This window comes from Rhinoderma darwinii, chromosome 2 (assembly GCF_050947455.1).
Source record: "Rhinoderma darwinii isolate aRhiDar2 chromosome 2, aRhiDar2.hap1, whole genome shotgun sequence".
Taxonomy (NCBI): Eukaryota; Metazoa; Chordata; class Amphibia; order Anura; family Rhinodermatidae; genus Rhinoderma; species Rhinoderma darwinii.
The window spans coordinates 277,467,024-277,492,031 of NC_134688.1; the positions used below are offsets into that span (position 1 = coordinate 277,467,024).

At 41.1% G+C, this 25,008-nt stretch overlaps 1 protein-coding gene across 4 annotated transcripts in view; it reads right to left on the bottom strand.

Annotated features, from left to right (window-relative positions):
* LOC142742991 (protein argonaute-3) overlaps positions 1–25,008 on the bottom strand; it is a 75,815-nt gene that overhangs the window by 37,775 nt on the left and 13,032 nt on the right. For all 4 annotated transcript variants that reach the window (XM_075853297.1, XM_075853296.1, XM_075853295.1 and 1 more), the window contains exons 5-6: positions 3,313–3,447; positions 1,614–1,701 (exon numbers count right to left, since the gene is read on the bottom strand). In XM_075853297.1, coding sequence (XP_075709412.1) covers positions 1,614–1,701; positions 3,313–3,447 — 223 coding nt within the window. The remainder of the gene's footprint in view (positions 1–1,613; positions 1,702–3,312; positions 3,448–25,008) is intronic.

The following is a 25,008-nucleotide window of genomic DNA, read 5'->3' on the forward strand; positions in this document are numbered from 1 at the left end:
CCACTACGTCTGAATAAACTCTTATACAGTGAAGTTAATGAAGCTTAGCTGTATAACAGAAAATGTGCGTCGAGTACTTTACCAAATTATCACTTTGGTGTAAGGGTGCACTTACAGGAGTCGTTTTTGTCATCCCACTTTTGTAAAAATCAACGTGGTTTTGCGACGATTGCGTCAAAAACTAAATTAAAAACAACTCATGTAAATAAACGAAGGCTGTAGTCTCACGTCGGATTTAATTTGCATTTTTTGCACTGGTTTAGGCCCCATGCACACGAACGTAAAAACGCCCGTAATTACGGCCCGTAATACGGGCCCATAGACTTCTATTGGCCACGGGTACCTCCCCATTTGCTTACGGGAAGGTGCCCGTGCCTTTGAAAAATATAGAACATGTCCTATTTTAGGCCGTAATTATGGCACGGACAGGCCCATAGAAGTCTATGGGGCTCCCGTAATTACGGGTGACTACGTGTGTGCACCCGTAATTACGGGAGTGTTGCTAGGCGACGTCAGTGGATAGTCACTGTCCAGGGTGCCGAAAGAGTTAAATGATCGGCAGTAACTCTTTCAGCACTCTGGACGGTGCTACCGATCACAATATAGATCAACCTGTAAAAAAAAAAAAAGGACGTTCATACTTACCCAGAACTCCCTGCTTCTTCCTCCAGTCCAGCCTCCTGGGATGACATTACAGCCCATGTGACCGCTGCAGCCAATCACAGGCTGCAGCGGTCACATGGACTGCCGCATCATGCAGGGAGGTCGGGCTGGATGTCGAAAGAGGGACGCATCACCAAGACAACGGCCGGGTAAGTATGAATGTCTTTTACTTTTACTGCGGAAAGGGCTGTCCCTTCTCTCTATCCTGCACTGATAGAGAGAAGGGCTGCCGATTACTGCAGTGTAATTTTGCATCAAAAACGTGCCCGTAAATACGGGTGGAATACGGGTGACACCGGACCCGTATTTTCGGGCACAGGTCCGTAAATACTGGTGCAATACGGGTCGAATATGTGTAACCAAGGACCCGTATTTAGGCCAGTATTTACGGGAGGAAAAATACATTTGTGTGCATGGGGCCTAAATCAAAGTTTCGGTAAAAATGCAAATTGACTGCAACGTGTGAACACAACCTAAGTAAGGCTCTTTTATACGGGCCAATAATCGGGCAAACGAGTGTTCATATGAATGAGGAAACGATCAGCAGATGAACGAGCACGTTTATCGGCTGATTGCATTGGTTATACAGCACAAAGCATTATCGTTGTCGGCAGCACATCTCGTTCTGTAAACAGGGAGATGTGCTGCTGACATGATGGAGATGCACGTGGACAAGCAATCATAGTAACGATCGCTCGTCCCCATACATTACTGATCATAGCTTCTTGTGAAAGGAGCAAACGAGCAATGATTGGCGCTCATTGTTTCAGCCAAAATGGGTCGGTGTAAAAGGACCCATAGTATTCACCACAGAGCTATTTTAGCGGTCAGAATACAAGGTAATTTTACTACTAACATACAGTTGGGGGAAAAAAAACCAATGGAAACCAAACCTACCTATCTATGGCATATGCTACCTACTGAAACCCCAAATCTTATCTGATGCTTACGTTTGATGGCTGGCAGGCCTCCTTGTCACATTGCAAACACGGTATTTCCGTCTCATTGTTCCACAATGAGTTACTTCAACCTTCAGACCTGTACCAAGCAGATATTTTGGTAAGCATGTGAAATGGAATTAATGAACACTAAAGCTATATACATCAATATACACACTTTGGGGGATTTTATTAAGACTGGCGTTTCATACGCCAGTCTTAATATCGAAAAAGTTGGAGTAAAATGTACCTAATTTATTAAGAGACGAACCCCTCTTAATAAATTAGTCAGGTCTCTTTTGGTCCGTGCACCAGAAAGTGAAATCTACGCCAGCCAGGAGTCATAATTTGACCTTCTGACACCCCTAGTTAAGGGCAGCATATTATAAGCACAGGCTTGCTGTGGTGTTGGCCCAGTTTGTAGCAATAAATGTCCAGCCGTTTTTCTAATCTTTTTTATACTGGAATCACACATGCAGTTTTTAAGGCAGTTTTTTTTGTCCAAGAAGAAGGAAAAGTATAAAGGAAAGACTGATATGTCTCTTCTCTTTTGTATCTATTCTTGTGTTTGGTTAAAAAAAACTGCCACAAAAACTGCATGTGTGATTCTAGCCGCAACGTTAATAAAATTGATTTATTATTTTTCTTTTCGGAAATGAATAAACTTTCAAAGATAATTTGTTTTATAAACCTGCACGGAACGCAGTTTTTCTGTCGCATGGACGGGAAAGTTTGTAGGGCCTGTTCTTGTGACGCGTCTAAACAGGCTCCAGGGGGGGCTTCCTCTCCTCTTTGTGTCTCGATGACGCGGCTGAAGGGGGCTGCTGCCTGGCTCAATTCATCAGCTAAGCCAGCCCCCATTTCTGTCTCTGAATCAGTCGTGATGGAGGAGTGGTTGGCTTTGCTGATCAATTGAGCCAGGCAGTCAAAGTTTATTCATTTCAAAAAAGAAAAATAATAAAATAATTTTTATTTATGTTGGATAACCCTTTTAAAAAGGAACTCGGAATGGAGCTGAGCTGCTGTACAAGGCACAGTCGCAGGTATGGATGGGGCAATGTGCCTGAATAAATAATGAAGGGACCTGGCTAGAGTGCGGTGGCCTCTTTATCTTATGATTGGCAGGAGTCCGACCTCTACCGATCAAACATTAAAGGTCTATTGTTTATCCTTTGTCCTCTTCACTTTACTCCTGCAAAATCCCCTTAGGAACAATACGGTAAACTCATGCTTGTGATCTTGAGTGACGATTAGGTGTCCATTTTCATGCAAAACTGTGAACAGAAACAACCCCCTCTGCTTGAGTGTCTGTATAGTGACTGCGCTACGCTATTATGAATGGGGGTTTTAACACCAGGTATTTTACAGTAATATGATATAGAAAAAAAAAGTTACGCTTTCCTAAGCCACTAGCGGTGTGTCTGTCAGCAAAGTGGGAACATTTACAAAGCCAAATATGTCAGAATTCTTTTGGAAATATAAGCAAAAAAATAAATAAAAAATGAAATAACATGGCATGCGCCATATTTATTACATGTTTTTGACACTTTTCCTATCGTTTTGAGTCAAGAGAATGGTGAGCCTACACTTTAAATATAAATGCTATTGAAAAACTCTCCCTGGTACATATACTGTAATTTTTAATTGAACACAGTAGCACCAGAAGTAGTCATCATCATACCCAATGCTTTTAAACAAATCTTCCACTTACCCTTTATCTCTTTGGTGAATTTTACCCGGTGAGAATCGGTCAGAGGTCGTGGTTGTTCATCAATGTTATGAATATCTAGAACTTCACACATAAACTGAATAACTGGTTGTGCTTTGTAGAAGGCAGTGGCAGAAACTGTGAAGAAGAAGAAGATATAATAATAAAAATGTGGTTAACCAGAACTTTTAGAGTACCTGCACAAAATGTGGAAAAAAAGTGAAAACAAAGTTTAATATGATTCAGTTATTGAATCCAAATTGAGTTCAAAGGGGTTGTCCAGTTTAAAAACCCCATTTCCATGTACTCTATTAGGGAATTCAGAGTTAATAAATATGGGTCCCCTGTTAATGATCCTATCTCTTGGCCAGAATGGAGAGTGGTTACAAAGAGCGTCTCTCGCCCTGGAGGACCTATCCTGTCCTGCATTACACAGACAACCCATTGATGTGAATGGACAGTGTGTAATGCTTAATTTTCCCTATGGTGGAGCTGCAGGGAAATGAAACACTTACTGCCAGGATTACAGCTGATCGCTGGAGGTCCCAGTATGAGACGCTTTGTATTGTCTAGGTAGATGTCTAACATGTAGGGATTGTCCAAAGCGGTGTTATTGGCCACAAACAAGCCGTTGGATACTTCTGGACTGAATGAGGCTCTTTACTTTGTTTAGCTGAAGGGCAATAAATCTCATCTGCAGTTATTTTCTAGCTGCATTTACCGTCCTATCCAGTCAATCACTGTAGGCCACGGCTCCACGTTGAAATTACATACAGGGATTATCACACTTTGTGTTTGCGGTAGATTGCAGTTTGTTACTGCATATTATGGCTGCTGGTCCCAACTTACAAGCGGTTTCATGCTCCCGCGATTTCAGTTTGCAAACAAATTTAGTGCAGCTCAGGTCTAATAGGCCTGTAGTCACTGTCAAAGCAATTGTTGCAATACCTCTCCTGTGGTTGCCAATAACATCCAAAACATCCGATTCTCCATCCGAATTATAGTCTAATCTTTGGGATACCTCAGTAGATTTATTCTAACGATGCACAAGATATGGAACACCACAGAATAACACAAAAGTGTAAAAAAGGTGCACGTAAAAATCAGGATAAAGCTTCAGCTGCCCGTACTAGACAGGCAGGCATCCAACACAGGAAGAAACAATCGCTGCCCACAGAAGAAAATAAATCGTGTGATGCAGTAACTCTGTCTGGATAGGTCTAAAACATTTAAAAAGTCAGTTTGTGCTGGAGACCGATGGGATCAATCATTCAAATACATTTAAAACTAAAAATCAATAAAAAAAAATGTATCCTTTACAATCTAGAATGGAGGTTTTGGACAGATTTCAAGATATAGTGGAACATGATAATATAGTAGTCAAACAGGCGGACAAGGGAGGAGCGGTGGAAACACTGAATAAAGGCTGTACAACGTGCACTAAATACGAACACCTAAATATCTATCGGATAGTGTCAAATGACATGCAAGTAATCCATCTGCGGTCTCCAAATACTCCCTACAGCTTCATAAAGGCAGCCTCTTTATTTAGCTTCATGGGGATTGTGAGGGTGAATTTACATAGTAGGAGAGGAATTCTGCTTGTGAAGCCTTCTGTATCTTTATATTAAATAAACGATATCGGAAGACCTGAATTATAGATAGGATTTAATCTATCAGTACTAAGGTGATTTATAACTGGTGAATAGAAGAGGTATAGGCTTTATATGTGCTTTGCTATGCTTATTGTGTGTGTTTATTCTATTCCGTGATCATTGTTATTTGTTTGGCCCCAGTGCAGGGGCCAAACAAATAGTTCTGAAAGGAAGTACATTTTAAAAGATGTTTTCCCACTTTTGAATTACATCATAGATTATATAACTAGCCCCGGGCAGCCCCAGCGATGAACACACGCTAGACTACCTCCGAATTACGGAAAACTACGACCGAAAGCAACAGTGACTTGTAAATCCCCACAATGCATTGCGCATGCCATGTCTGATTAACATGTCATTACATTTTTTAAATTGAAATACCCCTTTAGTTTCTGGGAAACTATTAGGCCCCATGCACACGACCGTGCCCGCAATCACGGCCCGCGATTGCGGGCACGGCCGGCCGCTGACTGACAGCCGCTTTTTCGGGCCGTGCTCCCATACAAAGTATGGGAGCACGGGCCGCAAAATGCGAAAGAACGGACATGTTCCATAATTCCCGGAACATTTCCACGGCACTGACACCCTTCCGTAGTGCTACGGAAAGGTGTCAGTGTTCAATGAAAGTGAATAGCTCCGTTTTTGCGGACCGCAATTGCAGTCCGCAAAAACGGAGGTTTTTTGCTGTCGTGTGCATGGGGCCTTAGACTGGAAAAACATAAGGATTATTTTTTGTTTGTTTTTTTCAATCAAATAGAAAATCTTTATTTAAATAAAGACCTAATAATAGCACAGAACAACAAGCCACACCGTTATATCTACTACAATAACCCCAAGAACCCTCAACTCGACTAGAGGAGAAAGAAAAAAAAAAATTAAGAAAAATATACGTATTTAAGACTCATTCATGACATAGGATTTTTCTCCCACGTTTAAGAAGATGAACCAAGGCTTCCACTTAGCCATAAAATATCCACCCATCAATGCAAAGTGTGATCTCTAATAAAGAAGAGTCCTGTACACCTGCCCTTTCCATTCAATAAAGTTGTCCTAATGACAGTCAATGAGAGTCCTAATGACAGCCATTTTTTAAAGATCTCTAGTTGAGCCAAAAACAGTAACTGGAGGATCAGCGGTACCTGAACTTCACTGTATAGATTATCGATCTTAGTAGAAACTCCCAACAAAACAAAAGGCACAGTTAGTTTTTTTGCAGGCAGAAAATTCTGCTTCAAAATTCCGTCTGGAATTTTGATGGCAGATCTTAATCTGCCAGGACGCCGTTTGCTGCGTTTTTCGCCCTTGGACATTGAGCGCCGCAGGAAAAAAATGCCACGAAAAACGCTTTCTCTGCCTCCCATCGATGTCAATGTGAGTTCAGAAACATAAACGCCCGAAGATAGGGCATGCTGCTTCTTTTTCCAGCGAGCAGGTTTTACCGCTTGTGGGGAAAAAATTCCTCCTCCTCCCATTGAAATCAATGGGAGGCGTTTTCGGCAGTTTTTTGGCGCGGTTTACACATTCCTACGGACATAAACCCATTGTGACTGAGAAATATGCCCCAAATTCCCCTCCCATTCATCTCTATTAGTAAATGTGAATTTATTTTTAGCCCCTTAACGCAAGTGTTTGTAACAAAGTGAATTCACCCCTTTACAACTTTTCTTATTTATCAGAATAATCGCCAACAGGAAAAGGTTTAATTCTGAATCTATTTTTATGCTTCGTGCATTTCCAAGCGTGCAACAATTGAGTCGAATAACCAGCCATAACTCGGAACTCCAAATTCTAGCTGGAGATCTTGAAAAGTTTTTAACCTTCCATTGTCAAATAAATGTGAAAAATAAAAACGGCATGTCATGTGTTGACGAGTCTAGGTTATTCCTCATCTGCTCAAAGCTACGATAGTTCATTTCATATTTAGGTAGATGACCTATTTGTTCAGCTTCACTAGTTTTTACATTCTATAATCAACAATCATGCACGTCTGTCCTGTCAGGAACAGTACAACACTCATTGGCAAAGATCTATAGTCAAAAATTCCCTTAAATTCTATTCCAAGTTACATTACGATTTACCATTCGCTTCCACATTCCAAGCACCGAATCTCCATATGAACGGGAATAAACATTAGCTATGCATGAAAGCCACAGTAGGTCAAGATACTTGGAACTTCCAAAGTGTGTAAATTCCAGAGACACCATACATGGCAACAAAGATTGGTATGTGCGATACATAAATGTTTACGTACAGGTTGGGGGGGGGGCACGACACCAATGCATCTGTATAGCCTGCAGTCTCACTGAATACATCCAATACTATAGAAGTCCTTTACAATTTCAAAATAAGAAAACTAAGTCATACAGCTTGATATAGGTGATCAACATCAAACTGCTGATAACTTCCCATGCAATGTCTGTGTGCTATACATCTCCCTGTATAGGGTCTATATAGAATACATTAATAGGGCAGTTAGAATGGCTCAACATCACATCACTGTCCTTACATCCCAGAGTGACGCAGGGGCCCCGGCTACGATTGCTATCTCTGTGACCCATATACCTGTGCCACTGCTTTAACTTCATCCAGAGTATTAGTCAGGTTTTCCTTCACCCTGATCAGACTTAATTTGCTGTCCCAGCCCTGAATCTAAATACCTTGGCCAAGGTAGAAAGGCTTGTAGGTGCCCACCTGGCACACATATCTTGCAAGACTCCCCACTACGTCCATTCTTTATCTACAAAGGAATCAACACTGTACATTAATCTATAAAAACCAGAACGTTGCCCTTATAATAATGTCAATTCTGAGGGTTATTGGAAGGTAATAGGACAAAATTCACAAATAGGCAGCTTGGCCCTATACCCTGTTGCCTAGGTATCAAATTAGCATCCTACCCACTAGATATCGGATTTCCAGGCCCTCTCACAGCAAGGACTAAAGACGTCATAGCAGATCTTTCATGCTTTTTTTTACCATAACTATGTTTAAATTTAGATGCTCTTGATAAAGTTTGCAAGTATTTAGCTTTAGGGTATGTTCACATGAGGTCATTACGTCCGTAATTGACGGACGTATTTCGGCCGCAAGTACCGGACCGAACACAGTTCAGGGAGCCGGGCTCCTAGCATCATAATTATGTACGATGCTAGGAGTGCCTGCCTCGCTGCAGGACAACTGTCTCGTACTGTAATCATGTTTTCAGTACGGGATAGTAGTTCCACGGAGAGGCAGGGACTCCTAGCATCGTACATAAGTATGATGCTAGGAGCCCGGCTCCCTGAACTGTTTTCGGTCCGGTACTTGCGGCCGAAATACGTCCGTCAATTACGGACGTAATGACCTCGTGTGAACATACCCTTACTTTGTACTAATTTTCAGTTACATTGTGTGTTTTTTCTTACTTTATATTCTTATGATATGATCCTTACCCATGCTTTATGCTTTCAAGATTTTGCTGGATGTCCTTAAAAAAAAAAATGACTGAAGTTTATCGGTTCTGTGCTGTTAAAATTCCTTCAGCTTTATTCTGAAACTCGCCATACACAATAGATATCTGTGCCGAGTACTTGATAAACAGAGAGCTATCCAATATCCCATAATAGGTTGAAGGCAATAAGCTGCTGCCATACACCACTGGCAGCTCATATCTCCTGCCATATCAAAGGGTTAGGCATGTTAAAATCCTACATGACTAAGGCTTCGTTCACATCTGCGTCAGGGCTCCATTCAGGCGTTCCGTCTGAGCTTTCCGTCAGGGGAACCCATGAATGGAGCCCTGACGGAAAACATAGGCTTCTGTTTGCATCACCATTGATTTCAATGGTGACGGATCCGGTGCAAATGGTTTCCGTTTGTCTATATTTTGTAAGGGTTCCGTCATTTTGACGGAAGCAATACCGTAGTCAACTGCGCTATTCATTCTGTCAAAGCGACGCAACCCTTACACAACGGTGAGATACGGAAACCATTTGCACCGGATCCGTCACCATTGAAATCAATGGTGACGCAAACGGAAACCTATGGTTTCCGTTTGGATTCCATTTACAGGTTCCCCTGACGGAAAGCTCAGGAACCTATGAACGGAGCCCTGACGCAGATGTGAACGAATCGTAATAATCCTTCTTTTCCCCTGAAAGCAGATGTCAGGGGATAGTCGTTGCATGTGTGTTTGGGCAGCATGACTGTGTAAAGGTCATCTTAGCTCTGACAATGAACTGTATTCTGATAACAGGAAACCAGCAAAATTCTGAATTTAAAGAGGCTCTGTCACCAGATTTTGCAACCCCTATCTGCTATTGCAGCAGATCGGCGCTGCAATGTAGATTACAGTAACGATTTTATTTTTAAAAAACGAGCATTTTTGACCAAGTTATGAGCATTTTTGTATTTATGCAAATGAGGCTTGCAAAAGTTCAAGTTGGCGTGTTTAAAGTAAAAGTCCAAGTGGGCGTGTATTATGTGCGTACATCGGGGCGTTTTTACTACTTTTACTAGTTGGGCGTTCTGACGAGAAGTATCATCCACTTCTCTTCAGAACGCCCAGCTTCTGGCAGTGCAGACACACAGCGTGTTCTCGAGAGATCACGCTGTGACGTCACTCACTTCCTGCCCCAGGTCCTGCATCGTGTCGGACGAGCGAGGACACATCAGCACCAGAGGCTACAGATGATTCTGCAGCAGCATCGGCATTTGCAGGTAAGTCGATGTAGCTACTTACCTGCAAACGCTGATGCTGCTGCAGAATCAACTGTAGCCTCTGGTGCCGATGTGTCCTCGCTCGTCTGACACGATGCAGGACCTGGGGAAGTGACGTCACAGCGTGATCTGGCAGAAGCTGGGCGTTGTGAAGAGAAGTGGATGATACTTCTCGTCAGAACGCCCAGCTAGTAAAAGTAGTAAAAACGCCCCGATGTACGCACATAATACACACCCACTTGGACTTTTACTGTAAACACGCCCAGTTGTACTTTTGCAAACCTCATTTGCATAAATACAAAAATGGTCATAACTTGGCCAAAAATGCTCGTTTTTTAAAAATAAAACCGTTACTGTAATCTACATTGTAGCGCCGATCTGCTGCAATAGCAGATAGGGGCTGCAAAATCTGGTGACAGAGCCTCTTTAACTACGTATCTGACTGGAGTAAAAGTCAACTCAAAATTAGTACAAAATAACGAAAGCATTTTTATTTATTTATTTCTTGTACTTAAATAGCGGCAACATATTCTGCAGCTCTGTACAGAGGTCCCCACTTACTGTCCCCATTGGGGCTCACAATCTAAATTCCCTATTTGCAGAACTATTTATCTAAAGGCCTGTTTACACTGGCAAATTATCGCCGTGACTCGCTCATTTCCGGGTGACGATAACAATCATTGCCCAGCATGAATGCAGGGAAAAAGCTAAATTTACACGTACAATGGCTATTGCTATGGCTATTGCTGCCTAGCACTGGGCTCTAGCGAGAGCTATCACTAGGCAACAATGATGCTCCTCGCTGGACCAAGAGCAAACTGTGAACAGATGTAAAGTTACTGAGTTCGACTTCATAACATTGGTTTTTTCCTTCTGTTTGTCAAAGCCCCCCGCCCCCCCAGCTAAACTGAACATCACATATATACCAGGCTCTGTGTGGATTGCTCTCCAAATCAACATGGAGGAATTATCCCCACCTTGATCCTCAGCAGCTCATGTCATGAATTTCAGCAGGTACCATTTTAGTTTTTAGCTACAATCATCAACATAAGATTATGCTTCATCCTTGGATGTCCAGAATTCATACTTTGTTATGTACCCCTATGCCTACTGCATAATCTGCACTGGCAACATGATTTTACAGTACAGCTGGGATGTATGAAAAGGTCCAATACAAATATAGGGTTATATATGACGACTGGACAGTATTTCATCCAGCCCATCTCAATGTGCGAGGACCTATCAGCTGACCTGTCTGGTTTAGTAAATACTTGTATTGCCCATGATTTAGCAATTGCGGAGCATCTTTTCTTAGAACTCTGTGTGGTGCCGTTCCTCTATTATTCTTCCTATTCATTTATAAATAAATTGACAACAGGCTGTTACCATTCCCATTGTCAAAGGGGTGTGTCCCTACACAGTCTAATATGGTCACCACTGATTGGACAATGTCAGATTTTGTAGGGACATACCCCCAACTGATCTTGTTTTTTTTTTTTACATTATGCTTTTTTTAACCCCTTAATGACCAGCCTATTTTAAACCTTAATGACCAAGCTATTTTTTACGTTTTTCCATCGTCGCATTCCAAGAGCTATAACTTTTTTATTTTTGCGTCGACATAGCTGTATCTTTCTGAGCTTGGTGGTTTAAGTGGCTTGTGAACTAAGTGGAGTTCTAAAACCGGAGTTGAAAAGAGGAGTTGAAGCCCCAGTAAGTACTCTTCTTTTCTTTTTCTTTGACAATTGTTCGCTGTTTTGGTGTAACTTGGATAATGGATAGCAAGATTGGAGGTTTTCTTCAGTGCACAGTTTGTCATATGTATACACGCCTGGAGCCGGCGTTCCAGGGTGAATATCTCTGTGGCAGATGTGAGCATGTTGTTCACCTGGAAGCTCGTATTAGAGATCTGGAGGAGCAAAATGCAACACTGAGGAAGATAGACAATTTTGAGCGGAGCTTGCTGCTCACAGAGCATGCAGTTAGTGGGTTAGAACTGGACAGTGAAGACATGGGTGAGCAGGATCAGGTAAGTAGCTGGGTTAATGTAGTTAGGGGCAGTAGAAAGGGGTCAAAGACAAGGAAGGCCGATCCGGTTTCTGGCATTCCAAGCAAAATTGCCAGGTTGGGTGATGATGCGAGGGTGTCAGTCTCAGAAATGGCAGCCCTAGTGGATACTGATCTCCCTAACAGCCGGGAGAACAGCCCAGCTAGTAGTCGGCGGGATGGTAATGCAGGTAAGCCAAGACAATTGATAGTTGTAGGGGATTCTATAATCAGGAAGACGGATAGAATAATTTGTCGCCAAGACCGCCTCAACCGAATGGTTTGCTGTCTCCCTGGTGCCAGGGTTCGGCATGTGGTGGAACGGGTGGACAAATTGCTGGGAGGGGCTGGTGATGATCCAGCTGTTGTGGTCCATGTCGGTACCAATGACAGAATAAATGGTAGGTGGAGGAGCCTTAAGAATAATTTTAAAGAACTAGGCTACAAGCTGAAGGGAAGGACCTCCAAAGTAGTATTCTCAGGAATACTGCCTGTGCCATGCGCATCACAGGAAAGACAGCGGGAGCTCAGGGAGTTAAATGCATGGCTTAAGTCTTGGTGTAGAGGAGAAGGATTTGGGTTCCTAGAGCACTGGGCTGACTTTTCATTGGGGTGCAAACTGTATTCTGCAGATGATTTGCACCTAAATGGAAGGGGGTCCGCTGTGCTGGGGGAGAGAATTCTAGCTGGGGTGGCGGAGTGTTTAAACTAGGACTGAGGAGGGAGGCCAATGTAGGAAATAAAGGGGTAGTTAGGTTAGAGAGGGGTCAGACTATATTGGTGGGGGGAGAAACAGACGGTGGGGAGAGGACTACGCAACAAGATAAGGAGATCCTTTCGTTACAAAACAGCAGTGAAAATAAAAAGGCCCAAATGTCAAATAATCACATTTCTGATAGTGAAATTGAAACATTTAAAGGCAAGTTAAAGTGTATGTTCACAAATGCCAGAAGTCTAGCAAGCAAAATGGGGGAGCTGGAGGCCTTAATACTGGAAGAAGATATAGATATAGTTGGTGTTGCTGAAACATGGCTGGACTCTTCACATGACTGGGCTGTAAATCTACAGGGTTTTACACTGTTTCGGAAAGACAGGGCAAATAGGAAAGGTGGTGGTGTATGTCTGTATGTGAGAAGCGATATGAAGGTGAGTGTAAATGAGACATTAGAGGGTGAAGACTGTGAGGAGGTTGAAACCTTGTGGGTGGAATTACAAAGGGAAGTAAACACTGAAAAAATTACTTTTGGTGTAATCTATAGACCCCCCAATATAACTGAAGAGATAGAAGGTCAAATATATAAACAGATGGAGCGGGCTGCACAGGCGGGTACTGTAGTGATAATGGGAGATTTTAATTTCCGGGATATTAATTGGTGTCATGGTTCAGCTTCAACTGCAAAGGGGAGACATTTCCTCAACCTGTTGCAGGAAAATTTTATGGGCCAGTTTGTGGAAGACCCGACTAGAGGTGAAGCTCTGTTGGATCTGGTAATTTCTAATAATGCAGATCTTGTTGGGAATGTCAATGTTCGTGAAAACCTCGGTAACAGTGATCATAATATAGTTACATTTTACCTATACTGTAAAAAACAAACGCAGGCTGGGAGGGCAAAAACATTTAATTTTAAGAAAGCCAATTTCCCCAGGATGCGGGCGGCAATTCAGGATATAGACTGTGAAGAACTAATGTCAAATAATGGGACAAATGATAAATGGGAGATTTTCAAATCTACCTTGGGTAATTATAGTGCAAAATGTATTCCTACAGGTAACAAGTATAAACGACTCAAATTAAACCCCACATGGCTTACACCTTCTGTGAAAGGGGCAATACATGACAAAAAAAGGGCATTTAAAAAATACAAATCTGAGGGTACATCTGCAGCCTTTGTAAAATATAAAGAGCTTAATAAAATCTGTAAAAATGTAATAAAATCAGCAAAAATACAAAATGAAAGGCAGGTGGCCAAGGATAGTAAAACAAATCCTAAAAAATTCTTCAAGCATATAAATGCAAAAAAGCCAAGGTCTGAACATGTAGGACCCCTAGATAATGGTAATGGGGAGTTGGTCACAGGGGATCAAGAGAAGGCAGAGTTACTAAATGGGTTCTTCCGCTCTGTATATACAACAGAAGAAGGAGCAGCTGATGTAGCCGGTGCCAGTGCTGTTAATTTATCAGTTGATATACTGAATTGGATGAATGTAGATATGGTCCAAGCTAAATTAAATAAAATAAATGTACACAAGGCCCCGGGACCAGATGGGTTACACCCTAGAGTTCTTAAAGAGCTTAGTTCTGTTATTTCTGTCCCCCTCTTCATAATATTTAGAGAGTCTCTCATGAGTGGTATAGTGCCAAGGGACTGGCGCAGGGCAAATGTGGTGCCTATTTTCAAAAAGGGCACTAGGTCTTCGCCGGGTAATTATAGACCAGTAAGCTTAACATCAATTGTGGGGAAAATGTTTGAGGGGCTATTGAGGGACTATATACAGAATTATGTGACAATAAATAGTATTATAAGTGACAGCCAGCATGGTTTTACAAAGGACAGAAGCTGTCAAACCAACCTGATTTGTTTTTATGAAGAGGTAAGCAGAAGCCTAGACAGAGGGGCCGCTGTGGATTTAGTGTTTTTGGACTTTGCAAAGGCATTTGACACTGTCCCTCATAGACGCCTAATGGGTAAATTAAGGACTATAGGTTTAGAAAGTATAGTTTGTAATTGGATTGAGAATTGGCTCAAGGACCGTATCCAGAGAGTTGTGGTCAATGATTCCTACTCTGAATGGTCCCCAGTTATAAGTGGTGTACCCCAGGGTTCAGTGCTGGGACCACTATTATTCAACTTATTTATTAATGATATAGAGGATGGGATTAATAGCACTATTTCTATTTTTGCAGATGACACCAAGCTATGCAATATAGTTCAGACTATGGAAGATGTTCATGAATTGCAGGCAGATTTAAACAAACTAAGTGTTTGGGCGTCCACTTGGCAAATTAAGTTTAATGTAGATAAATGTAAAGTTATGCATCTGGGTACGAAAAACCTGCAAGCATCATATGTCCTAGGGGGAGCTACACTGGGGGAGTCAATTGTTGAGAAGGATCTGGGTGTACTTGTAAATCATAAACTAAATTTCAGCATGCAGTGTCAATCAGCTGCTTCAAAGGCCAGCAAAATATTGTCGTGTATCAAAAGAGGCATGGACTCGCGGGACAGGGATGTAATATTACCACTTTACAAAGCATTAGCGAGGCCTCATCTAGAATATGCAGTTCAGTTCTGGGCTCCAGTTCATAGAAAGGATGCCCTGGAGTTGGAAAAAATACAAAGAAGAGCAACGAAGCTAATAAGGGGCATGGAGAATCTAAGTTATGAGGAAAGATTAAAAGAACTAAACCTATTTAGCCTTGAGAAAAGACGACTAAGGGGGAACATGATTAACTTATATAAATATATGAATGGCGAATACAAAAAATATGGTGAAATCCTGTTCCATGTAAAACGCCCTCAAAAAACAAGGGGGCACTCCCTCCGTCTGGAGAAAAAAAGGTTCAACCTGCAGAGGCGACAAGCCTTCTTTACTGTGAGAACTGTGAATCTATGGAATAGCCTACCGCAGGAGCTGGTCGCAGCGGGGACAGTAGATGGCTTTAAAAAAGGCTTAGATAATTTCCTAGAACAAAAAAATATTAACTGCTATGTGTAGAAATTTTTTACTTCCCCTTTCCCATCCCTTGGTTGAACTTGATGGACATGTGTCTTTTTTCAACCGTACAAACTATGTAACTATGTAACTATGTAATAATATGGTCTTGTTTTTTGCTGGACAAGTTGTATTTTTTAATAGCACCATTTTGGGGTAGATAGAATTTGTTGATTAACTTATATTAACTTTTTTTTGAGGAAATAGAAAAAAACCTGACATTTTGCCACACTTTTTTGCGTCCTAAATCTACGCCGTTTACCGTGTGGTATAAATAACACAATAACTTTATTCAGCGGGTTGTTACGATTGCAACAACACCAAATTTGTATAGATTTTGTATGTTTTACTACTTTTACACAGTAAAAACGCTTTTGTTTCAAAAATATTTGTTTTTGTGTCTCCTTATTTGGAGAGCCGTAACTTTTTTATTTTTTCGACGATACAGTTGTACGAGGGCTTTTTTTTTTTCGGGACGACTTGTAGTTTTTATTGGTACCATTGATCACTTTTTATCACATTTTTTACAAGGCAGGATCCACAGTAAACAGCAATTTTTCCATTGTTTTTTAATTTATTTTTTACGAAATTCACCGTGCGGGTTAAATAATGTAATAGCTTTATAGTCGGGGTCGTTACGGATGCGGCGATACCAAATATGTGTAACTTTTTTACTTTATTTTGCTTTTTTAATAATAAAGCATTTTGTAAGGGGAAAAAGTGGGTTTTTAATTTTTTTTTTCCAATTATTTTATTTTTTTAACTTTATTAAACTGTGTTTTACTAGTCCCACTAGAGGACTTTAATATGCGATCCACCGATCGCATATATAATACACTGCAATACTTTTATTTAAAATGGACTGGCATCTGTATCGATCTCACCCGTTCGAGTAGGGATGCCCCCAGCCCTCAGCTACATCTGGTAGCCGTGAAAAGGCTAATGCATCAGAATAAAGCCCATTAGTGGCCGCCGTGAAAAGGCGTATTGGCGGTCACTAACGGGTTAATTGTTTTAAATGACTACGATTTTAGATGCTCTGCATTTTTCTCGTCAAATAAAAAATTACATGCCATGATCTGTTGAGTTTTAACATAATATGATTGAATCTCGTTTCTCGATTTGTTCAAAATTGATTAACCTTTCGTTGTTCACTCATCATGTCTTTTTGATTCCTGCATATTATCATCATGTGATGTATGATAAATTATATCTTTTTTGAGTCAGTGAGGAAAGTATCATCACCAAGTGAACAGGAAACATGGTGGACAATATCCTCTAGGCTAAAGTCATGCATTTTTTGACGCAGTTTTTTTTATCCAAAGACAGGAGTGAATCCAAAAGGAAGGACAAGTATAAATAAATGATTTCCTCTTCTCCTGTCTTATATATCCACTCATGTGTTTGAATTAAAAAAAACTGCACCAAAGAGTGCGTGTGTGAATCCAGCATTAGGCCAGGATTTCACAAACAAATTTGATGGCATTTTTGGCAATTTTTTTTTTTATCAAACACACACAGGAGTGGACACAAAAGAAAGAAGAGGCGTCAGTCTTTTCTTTACACCTTTTCTTCCTTTTGGATCCCCTTCTAGTTTTGGCTCAAAAACAAAGGCAAAAGCTGCATCAAAAACTGCATCAAAATGGAGTAGGTTATCCTGGTCTTGTAGTGGTGAATTATATCCAACCCTACCATTTATTCTCTGTCCTTTGCTCCACAAAATGTAGAATATGAATAGTTATGAATAAAGAATTTAAACTGCAAACCGCATCCTATCACCAGAAGCTGCCATACAGATTAGATTGTTAGATGAGAAAACTTAATCAATTCAAGCAAGAACTTTCCAGTCCATTTCTAAACATTTCAGCTCTTGAATCCACCACCAGATGCAGTTTTACATTTAAGGGTATGTTCACACGCTTGCTGTCATTTACGGCTGAAATGACAGCCTGTTTTCAGAAGAAAACAGCTGCGTCGTTTCAGCCGTAAAAGCTCCTCCTCGTAATATACGAGGCGTCTGTGACGCTCGTATATCTTGAGCTGCTCTTCATTGACTTCAATGAAGAACGGCTCAAATTACGTGGCAAAGAAGTGCCCTGCACTTCTTTGCCGAGGCAGTCAATTTACGCGTCGTCGTTTGACAGCTGTCAAACAACGACGCATAAATTACAGGTCGTCTGCACAGTACGTCAGCAAACCCATTCAAATGAATGGGCAGATGTTTGCCGACGTATTGTAGCCCTATTTTCAGACGTAAAACGAGGCATAATACGCCTCGTTTACGTCTGAAAATAGGTCGTGTGAACCCAGCCTTAGTGATTCATATATTTTCCCATACTCCATTTTTAACACAGTGTAAAATGTTGTTGCTTTATCAGTGCTTGATGATGATAACTAATGACTTTCAAGAGCACAATGCCAAAGAGAAGTCTGCTGTTTGCATGCGTTCACCGGAGAGTAGGAAACAAAACTTGATGAATAGAGACCCAGGAATGCAGGACTGTGTAACTGAAAGTCTATTATCCAAGAGTCATGACCATTGGCGTGACTCGTAGAGGCTTCATAGGGTTTCCAAATGCTTTGTAAGGTTTGGTTTCAGAAACGGTTACATCCATGATTGAGTTAACATTTCAGTGTGTATGAGCTTTCCTATACATAGTTGTACTATAGTACATACAATACAGATTATCACAAAGAATTAACACAAGTTAATTGTACTAAAATTTTTTTTATAACCTATATAAATCACTATTATACATATGTATGTAATACATGTATATTACACTCCTCAACGTTGAAATTGCAACACCAAGTAGGAAAAGTTTTGGCATTGTGGAAATCCCAGGATCGATAGACATGTTAATGATATGCAAATGATAAAAAATGGAAACAAAATATTCCAAACATCTTGATTTATCCAGTATCAAGTATGAGCGCCATGCGCAGAAATACATGCACTTTCAGGCCTTGGAATGCGATCAATGAAGTTATTAATGGTTGTCTGAGGAATATTATGCCACGCCGAATGCACTTGGGCACACAAATCTTTAAGATTGGCCGCTGGCAGCTCTCTTTGCAATTGCAGACTAATGGCATCTCATATGTGCTCGATGGGAGACAAGTGGGGAGACACTGCAGGCCATGGAAGCACGTGAAATGAACACTAGAGGGGTCCGGCGACCGTACATTATGCCACCCCACACCATAATCCTGAGACTAGGACTTCCCTTATAAAGGCCTCTACATGGCGTGACCCACGTATCTTCGGCTATCATTGCGTCCGAGAAAAAAGTGAGACTCATCGCTGAAGAGGACAGACGTCTAGTCCAGCCTCCATTGCCGTATTGCTGTGCACCATGATAGCCTTTGAAAGCGGTGGCATGTGGTCAATGGAACACCTGTAGCTGGACGACTGGCTTGTAACCCAATGTTGTGCAAATGCCTTCTGATGGTTTGTGTCTACACTGGTTGCCGCCCCAGGCTTGGGATGTGATGTCCAATTTCACTTGCAGTACAGAATTGATCACTGAGGTTGGGTTCACACAACCTATTTTCAGACGTAAACGAGGCGTATTATGCCTCGTTTTACGTCTGAAAATAGGGCTACAATACGTCGGCAAACATCTGCCCATTCATTTGAATGGGTTTGCCGACGTATTGTGCAGACGACCTGTAATTTACGCGTCGTCGTTTGACAGCTGTCAAACGACGACGCGTAAATTGACTGCCTCGGCAAAGAAGTGCAGGGCACTTCTTTGCAACGTAATTTGAGCCGTTCTTCATTGAACTCAATGAAGAGCAGCTCAAGATATACGAGCGTCACAGACGCCTCGTATATTACGAGGAGGAGCATTTACGGCTGAAACGACGCAGCTGTTTTCTTCTGAAAACAGGCTGTCATTTCAGCCGTAAAAGCCAGCTAGCGTGTGAACATACCCTAAGCGCTATTCTTCCAATCAGACGATCCGTCCGTGCACAGGTTCGCCTCCACGCACCTCTTGATGTCATTCTGGCTTTCATTACTGCTACGTTTAAATAGCGTAATAGGTAGTCTTAGGGTATGTTCACACACTTAACCAAAAACGTCTGAAAATACGGAGCCGTTTTCAAGGGAAAACAGCTCCTGATTTTCAGACGTTTTTTAGCAACTTTTTACGGCCGTTTTTTGGAGCTGTTTTTCTATAGAGTCAATTAAAAAACGGCTCCAAAAACAGCTCAAGAAGTGACATGCACTTCTTTTTTGCGCCGTTTTTTTTACGCGGCCGTTTTTCAAAACACACGCTTAAAAAAACGGCCCGTTGAAACAAAATGCCGTTTTCCAAGTGAAATCAAGGGGCAGATGTTTGGAGGCGTTCTGCTTCTGATTTTTCGGCCGTTTTTCAGGCATTTACGGGCCGAAAAACGGCTGAAAATAGGCCGTGTGAACATACCCTTAGATTGCTGTTGAAATGTTTTTTTTAGCTAACCAAACTTTTTTGCTTAGACCGAGAACAGAGGTGTATTAGGTTAGGAACCTACTTAAAAGAGGTCGCCATGGCAGGTGGGCTCACACAATTTGATCAAAATGTGCGCTAAGAACCTCACTTTTGTAAGTAAACGTAGCAGTAATGCCAATTTATTTATATATAGTATATTAGGTAGTCTTAGAATTCGCAGAGTTCTGTTGCAATATTTTTTTCTTTACATGTATTGTTTGCAGTCACAGCGTAATTGCACCTGCACATTTTTCATTTTGTTAGGACAAAAAGAAGATGAGGCAGCACTACCAAATATTTGGATAGAGATCCTTTTATTCCACGTGTGTGCAACGTTTCAGCTCGGTGTGAGCCTTTCTCAATGCTTGAGAAAGGCTCACACCAAGCTGAAACGTTGCACACACGTGGAATAAAAGGATCTCGATCTAAATATTTGGTAGTGCTGCCTCATCTTCTTTTTGTCCTGATTGAGGGGTCACTCTTGGACTGTGACCTAGGAGGCGTGCACCAGCTTTAGAAAAATTATCCTGTGCTGCTGATTTGCATCCATTTTCATTTTGTTAGGATGATGATCAACGGTTTTCTCTATATTTCTTGTATGGGCCATTCATATATTTATATAAGTTAATCCTGTCCCCCCTTAGTCGTCTCTTTTCAAGGCTAAATAGGTTTAATTCTTTTAATCTTTCCTCATAACTTAGATTCTCCATGCCCCTTATTAGCTTCGTTGCCCTTCTTTGTATTTTTTCCAACTCCAGGGCATCCTTTCTATGAACTGGAGCCCAGAACTGAACTGCATATTCTAGATGAGGCCTCACTAATGCTTTGTAAAGTGGTAATATTACATCCCTGTCCTGCGAGTCCATGCCTCTTTTAATACACGACAATATTTTGCTGGCCTTTGAAGCAGCTGATTGACATTACATGCTGTTATTTAGTTTATGATTTACAAGTACCCCCAGATCCTTCTCAACAAGTGACTCCCCCAGTGTAGCTCCCCCTAGGACATATGATGCATGCAGGTTGTTCGTACCGAGGTGCATAACTTTACATTTATCTACATTAAACCTCACTAGTCAAGTGGACGCCCAAACACTCAGTTTGTTTAAATCCGCTTGCAATTCACGAACATCTTCCATAGTCTGAACTATATTACATAGCTTAGTGTCATCTGCAAAAATAGAAATAGTGCTATTAATCCCATCCTCTATATCATTAATAAATAAGTTGAATAATAGTGGTCCCAGCACTGAACCCTGGGGTACACCACTTATAACCAGGGACCATTCAGAGTAGGAATCATTGACCACAACTCTCTGGATACGGTCCTTGAGCCAATTCTCAATCCAATTACAAACGATACTTTCTAAACCTATAGTCCTTAATTTACCCATTAGATGTCTATGGGGGACAGTGTCAAATGCCTTTGCAAAGTCCAAAAACACTAAATCCACAGCGGCCCCTCTGTCTAGGCTTCTGCTTACCTCGTCATAAAAACAAATCAGGTTGGTTTGACAACTGGCTGTCACATGTAATAATACTATTTGTCACATACTCCCGTATATAGTCTCTAAACTAAAATCTAACAATAATAACATATCTGTTTCATAATATTACATAAGGTCTATTTTATTCAGAATACTCCCCAGTTCCCTGCACTACTGGCTGAGTGCTATGTAAACAGATTCTCCACCCACATCTACTTCCAAATGTTTGGCTGATCAGCTCTGCAAGCACACGCTCCCACAGCTGGCAAACTTCACTACCTCGTATCTTCCGCTTCACATAGTTGTCAAATTGCCCACATTTTCAAATCATTTCCAGTGATATTTGCTTCTAACTGGGACATCAAGGCACTTTATTCATTACACTGTCTTTATGAATACTCTGCAGCACTGTATTCCCCAGATTGAATCTATTATTGTAACTAGCAATATGAAGGTTTCTTAAAAGAATATCCAAAATATAGAAGGCTCAGAATATGGTATAAAATCTTAAAGGGGAGGGTGGAGACAGCCTGGAAGCAACAGAAATATAGAGAGATGAAGAAAACGCAATGTGTGTGACAAAAAATTGTAGCAGGTCAGAGGAGAAAAAAAAGAGTGAAAAGAGACTCCTATCGATTGCCTCCACAGTATGGGGATATACACCCGAGCTGCCCAGTTTTTTTTTTTTTCAGCCGTTTGACACATTATTTTTTTATTAACCAAATGCAAAAAAGAAAGGCGCTTTTTAGTCAAAAAATGCTTCAAATGAACGGAGCAGTTTAGAGGCGGAAAACGCTCCAAGATGACACTTTTTTTTTCGTGATCGGTCAAAAAATACCCGGGAGAAACAAATGCCTCTACCTCCCATTGAAATCAATGGAAGGAGATTTGGGGAATTTTTGGTGCGGATTCCAATGTGGTTTCCACGTCAAAATCAGCGCCAAAAAACTATGTGTGAACTAGGTCTTAGAGTTATTACCAATTCAGACATATATGGCATATCAATGGGATATGCCACAAATGTTTGTTTAAAGTGGGTCCCGCACCTATAGGGGGTCCACTGGTGGAGAGTGAACGGACAGGTGGCCATGACAGTTCTCTCCGTTTACTTCTATAGGAGTTATGGAAACAGCCAAGCATCAAAGTATCTAAAACAAAAAATCTCAGCAACCTATCAAATAGTCTTGAATAAAAATATCCTACTGTGTACAGAGCTCTTATGTAAATCCTGAAATTATGTGCTACTTCTTTTCATCTGTCCACTCTCCTATAGTTAGGGTGCGCTCACACGCGGTGTACTTGCATTGTATTTCCACAGCGTAAAAATACACTGCTGAAAATGGCAATTTATGCCTAAAAGAAAAATATTCTGCAACGCAAGAGCTAGAAAAATCTATTACAGGTTATGAGTACTAGATCCAGGAGATAGGACGTTAATACAGGTTTTTTTTTTCGGATTTCCATATTTGGAGCCGGGGAGGAATTTTTCCTCTAATGATGCAATTGGCATCAACCCCGTGGGGGGTTTTGTTCCTCTGGATTAACATGGTAGGATTATAGGTTATTGGTGTGTGTGTGTGTGCGTGCGCGCGCGTGCGTGCGTGCGTGCATGCGTGCGTCTTTTATCCAAGTGCAGGGTTCCTTTTTTGGAGGTATGACTGGTCTGGAGTAAAGAAAGATGGCTGTATTGTTATGGAAACCTGGTGCAAAACAAAAGTGACTAGGTTGCTATGGGAACCTGTCTAAAACCGTGTGTATGTCAGTGAGGCTAAGAATGAAGAACCTACACTTTTCTATTGGCTAATATGGGTCATCTGATGTGATATGGAGGAGGACCCTTAATGTAGAAGCCAGTGGTGCCAGTGATATAGAGGAGGACCCTTGAAGTGGAAGCCAGTGGTGCCATATTTGCTTTTGTATTGCAATTTTTGTGAATATGTCGAGAACGGTAGGCCCTACAGAGCTGAAACCTGGTCTAAAACCTTTGAAAGTGCCGGATTTACATATGTGCCAAATTTGGTGCAGATTGGTGCAGTCGTTTGGCCACGCATAAACAGACAACGGAAATTCATTCATATATATATATATATATATATATATATATATATATATATATATATACCAGCACAGTTACCTGGCCTATATATAAAGATGTAACTATGTGTAAAAAATAACCGTTCCCATGAATTTACTATTGCTAATCAAAGAAAGGATTTTACAAGTGAGTGAAACAATGGAAATTATAATCTAATATCAAGCGTATCTAACTCTTCAGGGGACTTTTCGGAATAAACAGTCATATGTGTGTACGAGAGGAATAACACTATTTCTGGTCATAATGTGACTTGTATTCTGCATCTTTTAGCAGTTTTTCCTTCTGCAGGGTAGATCTCTAATCTCAGTTGTCTCTGAGTTAGTGGGTGGAGCCTAACTGCTATCATGTCTGCCAAACAAAGCACACATAGAAGAGGAGAATCCTGCTCTCCTATCCATCAAACATATGTAGAAGCTGCAGCAGCAAGGAGGAGATTATTGAGCTGTGTAGATGTGCATCCAGCACTGGGGTGAGATATATCACTTACCAGGAAGCTGCTGCAGTGTGTCTGTGTCTCTCTGCCTCTCTTTCATTGTATTAATCTTGTAATAATCTTAGCAATACCCCTCTAATGCACATTATAAAATGGTGGGACATAATCTAGTGAGGGAGCAAACTTGTTATCAATAAAGTAGATACACAAATGATGCCTGGGATATTGGCGGGAAAAAAAAACAGTCTGTACCATCTCTAAAGAAACTTTTTTAGAACGTTTGTGGGGATGTATTTGTCAGCATTGGTAAGTTAATTCTGGTTGGCAAATTAGGTCTGGAACCTAAAGAACATATCTGGCCTCATATAACAACAGAGAGCAGCAGCACTCACTAATTATAGATGTTTAGGTGCCAAGGAAGTAGTCCCGATCCAAGGACAGAGCAATATACAAAAGCGACGTTTCTGTGCAACGACGTTTAACATGCTTGATAAAGATTCCTACTGTTGGACAGAAACGTCGCTGTTTGTTGGCTGAATAAAACCACAATTTTTTCACATTTGGAGTGCTGCAAGATGTCTACTTTTGTATGTGTATAAATATTTATATATATATATATATATATATATATATATATATATATGAGAGAGAGAGAGAGACACACACACACCCACATTTAGTCATTGCTTCTTCCTCTTTCTTATTATAGTAAATATAAAACATTAGGCTATGTTCACAGTTTTTTGACGCGGAAACCGCGACGCAAAGCTCGTCAAAAACGGCCCGAAAATGCCTCCCATTGATTTCAATGGGAGGCGGAGGCATCTTTTTCCCGCGAGCGGTAAAACCGTCTCGCGGGAGAAAAAAGGGACATACCCTAACTTCGGGCGTTTACGCCTTTGACCTCCCATTGACATCAATGGGAGGCAGAGAAAGCGTATTTCGCTGCGTTTTATGCCCACGGCGCTCAATGGCATGGGCAAAAAACGCTGCGAAAATCGGCATACAGGGAGAGGAAAATCTACCTCAAACTTCCAAATGGAATTTTGAGGCAGAAATTCCGCCTGCAAAAAACTCTGTGTGAACAATAGCCTAA